Here is a 6,763-nt window from a genome sequence, read left to right as displayed (position 1 = left end):
ACCTCCACCAGCCTCCACTGAAACACACCCACGTAGCACGAGTCTTGCAGAATAATTAATAAATAACGCATCTCAGCGTTTTTTCTGTATGTTGTTGATCACAGTATCCATGTCATATTCTCCACAGTAAGAGTCCCCTCTGTTTCATATCCTTCACAGTAAGAGTCTCTGAGGACGACAAGGCCCCTCTCCTGAGAAACACATGAAGAACGCCAGAGAGCTGTCTGTCTGAGTCACTGTCTGACTGACTGGGGAGGAAAGGAGAGAAATGTCCCATGATGCATCACTGCTGAGGATAACTATACTTTGTAACTATGTCGAAATAAAAACATGAGTCATAGCTGAAGGTTATTCATGTTGAGTCTTTCAGTCATATCAAAGTTTAATGGTCATATGCATGTATGATACATACTATAATATATAACTAATAATAATAATAATAATAATAATAATATTAATAATAAAATTGAACGACCGTTTACAAAAGCGTGTGGAGCAGCTGTCAAGAGAGCTTGCCACTCAGACAGAGTGGTGATGAAGAGAGGTAACCAGCTCAGCAGCTAAAATACTACTCCCTGAGCAACCATACTAACACTGGCCTAATGACAACCTGCTTCCATTGTCTTCTACCCATACACATTCACACCATACAGTCAATACAAATGGCAATGTTGAAAAGCTGTAGCCTGGTGTGGCCATAGTCTATACAGCAGTGGAGGCTGGTGGAGGTAGGAATTGGAGGAGAGGCTCATTGTAATGCATGGAATGCTATCAACATGTACAGTATTAGAAGCTCCTCCACCATGGCAAGGTGACGACTTACGGAAGAGGACATTTTCTCTGTCATATATATCCATCACCAGAGGGCTCTATAGTCACAATGGAAGGCAGGAGGGCCATCTTCTCCAGTATCCTGCCTGGATGACTAGGACCCAGGCCTGGCCCCAGCCCCATCCCAGGGAGGGTGAAGGGAGGCTGGGGGAAACAGGCCAGCGGGAAGGGTAAGGGGCTGGAGCAGGAAAAGAGGAAGGCGTTCGGGTCAAAACCCCCGAGCATGGCAGGAGGCCCGTCTGAATCCTCCAGGCTCTCCTGGCTTTCCTGATCCTCTACCCCGCTGCCCATGCCTGAATCTGGGCTCTGGAGCGCCTGCCGCTGGGCCTGGAGCTTCTCCGCACGCTCATGGAAGGGGTCCCTCCCCTCCTCTCTCCCTATCCCCCTTTCTCCCTCTCCACTGTGCTCACCCGCAGGTCTGTAGGGGGAGTCATTAGAACATGGCTCTAGTGGAGGAAGAGAAGGAGTGGGATGCAGGGAGAGGGAGTAGCTCTTGTTGGAGAAGCAGGAGGAGGATGACTGGTCACTGCTGTCCCATCGCCTTTTCTCCTTTTCTCCCTCCGGCCTGCGGGGGGCGATGTTGTCCACTCTGTCTGTGATCTCCACAGGGGATAAGACCACAGGCTGCAGGACTGAGGTGATTATTTCACAGGTGTAGAGGGGACCCAGCCAATCCTAGAGGGGCATGGGAGAGGGCATGTATAAGAGGATGGCACAGTCGATGACAGGGTTGGGGTGAATTCTAATCTCGTAGTGAATCATGAATTGATTGTAAATACATCAACTGAATTTCAATCCAATATGTACACTGTGTGAGTCAAAATACTAATAGTTTTTTTTTCAAAAGGATTTTAGACCAGCACTTCTAACCTAACCATATTATTATAACTAAAGAACATCTAAACCAGCAGTTCTCAAACTTAGGGTCGGGACCGTCTGAAAAAATCAAACTAACTTCTATGAAAAAGACACAAACATTTACATTTTTTATGTAGACAAACATTGTCTGTGTATTGCACCTGTAGCCTATATTGCAGTGTTTTTGGGTTCATTTCCAACCAATTAGAGCATCAAATTATTGAGGTCACGAGACAAAAATAGGTCACGAGACAAAACGTTTTGGGAACCCCTAATCTAGAGTGACTCCAGAACAGACCTTGAAGTTGCCTCCGTAATCAGAGTCCAGGCCTACAAAGAACTTCGAGGGGTTTGGAATGTGAGGCCAAATCTTCTTCACCATGTAAATCCTGACCAGAGAAAGAGAGATGGAGGGATGAGACTAACATCACTGTCAGAGGAGAAGAGAAGAGAGGAGAGGAAGAGGGGCTGTATTCAGACAGACATGGACTATAGAGGGAGACAGATGAGGCGGAGCCACAGTAGGAGGAAGGCGGACACAGGGATCGTAGCTGCATTCAAGTAATCCTCAGAAACTAGAAACTCAGAAATGTCTGAGTCAGCAACTGTTGTACCTTTGTGATCTCTGACCATTTTAAGGTATCTCACACACAACACACACACACACACACACACACACACACACACACACACACACACACACACACACACACACACACACACACACACACACACACACACACACACACACACACACACACACACACACACACACACACACACACACACACACACACACACACACACCTCACCAGATTGCTGTAGACCTCTTGTGGAGAACAGAGAGGAAACAGACCAGGAACACCACAGTGGAGCCTCCCAGGACCATGAAGAGAATGTCAGGCTCTGGCCAGAGGAGAAGAACACAGTGGAACACAACTCAGTACACTGGACAGACACTTACATAGACTTACTGCATACAAACACTAGAGGGCGCCCTCCCCTAAATGAACTGTGATTAAATGCCATCTGTCTGCCTTGCTCATATAAGCATTGGAAAGAGGAAGCATTTTGTCTTCTTTTATCTCTACACTCCAACAGTTTGGATTTGACCTCAAACAATTACTGTGAGGTTAAAGTAGAGATTCTCAGCTTTAATTCAATGTTTTCTTTTTTTCAGATTGGTTTCACCATTTAGAAATTACAACCCATTTTATACATAGTCCCCCTATTTCAGAGAACCGAAAATCCTTTGCATGCAATATCTGCCTGAAGTCTGCGGCCCATTGACCCCACCAGACACTGTCATATACTCCTCTGTATCCCACTACATATGACAATAAACTCTGAACATGAACTTGAGGTGAACACAGGGTCAGTGGTAACTGGCAGAGATACCAGTACGGCCTGGAGGGTATGAACTAGTGGTACCCTGCACTCAACTGGTTACTAAAACCGTGGCCAGGGTTCGGAGGCGAGGTTTGTTGCGCACCTGTTGCGAATGAAGCCTCGATAACGACAGGGTTTAAGATGTGTCTGCCTCGGCTTTCGTGGGAGAGAACGGCAACTGGAAAGTTGCCGACTGTTTGAAAGGGTGGAAAGCCAAATAAACGAACAATTCCCTCATCCCAACACTGCGTCTGCCTCTGTGTGTCACGGACATCGCTACAGTGGAGAGTTAACTCCCTTTACAGGCCGAACGCTGCATGTCCCCCCACAATAACATATGCCACTTTGTTCGTAACTCTGTACATGTGTTTCACTCTGACTAGATGTGCCATCCTAAGAGTGAAAGGGGAAGAAGACATTCTTCCCTGACTACCAGGGAAATGGACGTCTATGTATAGATCTAGATGTGAGACTGAACTCATCGCAGCTGGCGACTCACTCATCTAGAAGATTACACTTTTACACTGACATCTCCCAAATCAGAGGGACAAGCAACACAACACTGAATAACTCCTGTCTAAAAGCACTGGGGGTTTTACTGTAAGGTGAACGCTCTGAAATGGTCAATCTTGTTAGGAGTCAGTGGACAAAAGAAACATGAGGAGTTGAAAATCAATCTACTGTATTGAATGTGGTTAATTCATTAATCTAGGTCAGCTCATTGTAATGCATGGAACGGAATTAGGAATGGTATCAAACACAATGTTTGCATTACAATGAGCCCACCCTCTGATTCCTACCTCCACCAGTCTCCCCTGTTTCTGGAACTAGTGTCTTTCCGACGGTGTCTACCCAGGATGCAGTGGGGCTCCAGTCGCTCCATATCGTTTTGTATGGCAGGAATTGAACCCGAACCCGAGCCTCGTACTGCTGTCCCCTCGAGAGCTGTTCCCGCAGGTTCACAGAGGTTGTCTGGATGGTTAGAGGAGCCTAAGGTGGAAGATTTATATATTTAGATAGGTCTTTCTACACACACACATGCACACACGCACGCACACGCACACACACACACACACACACACACACACACACAGTCTCTCTCCCTCTCTCTTCCTACCACTCTCTCTCTCCTCTCCCTCCCTCCCTCCCTCCCTCCATCCTTGTCTCTCACCTCCCAGGGCTGTCCCTCCTGTTTCCACTGCAGCTGGAAGGTGTATGGAGGTCTGAAATGTCCAGACAGAGGAGACCCGTAGGACCAGGATAACTTGCTGTTATTGATGCCAAGCTCTCCTGGAGGGTTCATCTTTACTGCAAAACAAACACCACACAACACAGTTACTGTACATCATCAAATATGCCACACAGGATATACCATAGCTTATCAAATATACAATATATTACAAATAGCTATAACTAATAATAGCTACAATAGCTAATACTAAGTAGTAGTAGCAGCAGTAGAAGTCAGCAGTAGCAGGCCAGGTTGGCGCCGGGTATGTCTTGCCCCTGGGCTCCATCTGTTGGTGGGGACGTGCTGATTTAAGGCCACCGCAAGGTCACCCTGACCTAAAAGTGTCTTCTTATTGAACTGTATGTGGGTTACTAGCCCTGTAGTTACTAGCCCTGTAGTTACTAGCCCTGTAGTTACTAGCCCTCTGGCCTAGTAGTAGTAGTAGTTATAGTAGTAGCAGTATTAGCGGTAATAGCAGCAGCAGCAATAGTAGTAGTAGTAGTAGCAGCAGTAGTAGTAACAGTATAGTAGTCTAAAGTAGTAGCAGTAGTGACCACAAAATAACAACAAAATACACTCACTGTTATCCACAGGTTTAAAGGTTGTCTTGTCACACTTTGAATGGCCAAAACAAACTTCACAATGGATGGTTGTGCTGCTGTGGAAAGCCTGCTAAAGATTGTTAATTAATTTATTTGATTACTTTATTTAGTTTGCTCAAATATATATATAAAAAGGACTTCATAATTACCTTGCATTTGGTCTTGTAGACCATGTGGCAGGCGCTCTCAGCTGTGATGGAGCCACCAGATGACGTCAGATCACAGGACCTACACAGGTTTAGATTAACTTGCGTCAGCTAATTAGATTAGATTTGATTATGGTTAGGGTTAAGGTTGAATTTATCTCAATGAAGATATCACGCCATCATGCTGCTTCAGTTGAAACAGACATTACATAAAGCAGCCCTGATTAAATAAAGCAGCAGTGATTAAACATAAACAAAGTCTTTACTGTGGTTTGTTGAAGGATTTGAGTTCGCATCGGAGAGTGTGTGGCGTGTCGTTTCCGATGTACAGGTATGTCCCGTTGATCATACATGTGCTGCTCAACGTGCATGTGATGGTCTCACAGAAGTCTGTGTGGCATTTAACACACCTCTGACCTGAGGAGGATAAATTCAGTAGATAGAGCTTATCAGTACTTTATGGTAACTACATATCTAACAGGTGCAGAGACTTCAGTAGATAGGTAGTTACCGTAAAACCTTGATAAGCTCTATCTACTGAAGTCTCTCCACCTGTTAGATATCTAGTTACCGTAAAGCACTGATAAGCTCTAACAGGTGGAGAGAGTTCAGTAGATAGAGCTTATCTCTACCCACTTTACCATGAAAATCAACCACCTTTCAAGCACCTTTTTAACCTCTTCACAGCTGGCTGATATAAAGTATGAAAATGTATAGGGACAGTTTCCCCAGCACAGATTACACTTTCAAAGGAGAATCAATCAGTCAAACGTTAGAAAACACATTTCGTACATGATTGCAATGCAATTCTCTTCACAGAGAGATACTTGCTTTTATAGAGAGATAATGCTTTTTACTCTAGGATTAGGCCTGTGTACCTGTGTCCGGCTCTTAGTTTCATAAATTGCTTAGGATAAAGTTGCATCATAATCCCGATGATATCATCGTTTATACTTACTGTGATCTGATTGGCTGGAGCAGGAGTGTATTTGGAGCAGAAGGAGAGGAAGGAGGAAGGGCAGGATCCTCTTCATGACCCCAAGACACTTCATTGTCTTGATAGAGCTTCTCCCTGTCCCGTCCAGAAACCGCCCCCCCCCCACCCCCCTTAGAATTATCCTCTTCTCAACTTCACTGCCTCCCAGTCGTCATCCTAGAACACAGAGTAAGTCTAGTTGTGACAGGTGATGGACCGAACCACCGGAGAGAAAGAGCGGTGCGGTGTATTCAACATTTTAAAAGTGTGTGTTTTGCACGGTAGGGCCCTTACTGTTATTTTCCGTGATAGATTCCGCACGTACACACATAGGCACACCCATACACTGACACACACATGCACACACTGAAAAACTAAAAAACGGAAGTATCTGAATACCCATAGGTGTGAACAGGAAGAGGCCCAAAAACAAGAACAGAAACGTACTGACCTCGAAACTAGAATGTCCCAAGGCCAGACAAACGTCACCCCACACACACACGCACACCAGTGTTACCGCCGACACAAATTGCCAATAAGCCTGCGGTTGAACTTGCATCCATTTTGCGATTGTTGAAAATAGAGCCCAATATGTGGACATCAGTGCCGCCCAGTCAAAAAGGTAGCTTGTCCCGAGTGAAAATTACACACACGATTCATGTTTAAGTTGCCATACCCATGTGTTAATGTGACGGTCGCAGCTACACTCCGACATTTACATTTATGGCAT

General features: G+C 45.3%; 1 protein-coding gene across 2 annotated transcripts; it reads right to left on the bottom strand.

Moving 5' to 3' along the window:
• Nucleotides 1-350: 350 nt before the first annotated feature.
• LOC310808691 (interleukin-21 receptor) lies at nucleotides 351-6,165 on the bottom strand. Of its 2 annotated transcripts, none has more exons than XM_083675731.1 (9): nucleotides 6,016-6,165; nucleotides 5,324-5,474; nucleotides 5,061-5,139; nucleotides 4,891-4,981; nucleotides 4,250-4,386; nucleotides 3,879-4,068; nucleotides 2,502-2,595; nucleotides 1,988-2,078; nucleotides 351-1,506 (listed from the first exon to the last, which is right to left on the bottom strand). In XM_083675731.1, exons 1-9 carry the CDS (start codon nucleotides 6,107-6,109, stop codon nucleotides 844-846), a joined length of 1,590 nt encoding a protein of 529 aa, XP_083531857.1. In that variant the 5' UTR covers nucleotides 6,110-6,165; the 3' UTR covers nucleotides 351-843. The 2 variants fall into 2 exon arrangements, with proteins under 2 accessions (XP_083531857.1, XP_083531858.1); XM_083675732.1 differs by having other exon boundaries at nucleotides 4,891-4,978.
• Nucleotides 6,166-6,763: the final 598 nt, after the last annotated feature.

The sequence above is a fragment of the Argentina silus genome (assembly GCF_951799395.1).
Source record: "Argentina silus genome assembly, chromosome: 8".
Lineage (NCBI taxonomy): Eukaryota > Metazoa > Chordata > Actinopteri > Argentiniformes > Argentinidae > Argentina > Argentina silus.
This window is presented reverse-complemented; position numbering and strand designations above follow the sequence as displayed.

Coding starts and splice junctions, on each gene's coding strand:
- LOC310808691 (XM_083675731.1), bottom strand. CDS start 6,109: ATGAAGTGTCTTGGGGTCATGAAGAGGATCCTGCCCTTCCTCCTTCCT. Junction 5,140..5,323: donor AAATCCTTCAACAAACCACA/GTAAAGACTTTG, acceptor AAACCTGTGTAG/GTCCTGTGATCTGACGTCAT. Junction 4,982..5,060: donor TCTACAAGACCAAATGCAAG/GTAATTATGAAG, acceptor AACAATCTTTAG/CAGGCTTTCCACAGCAGCAC.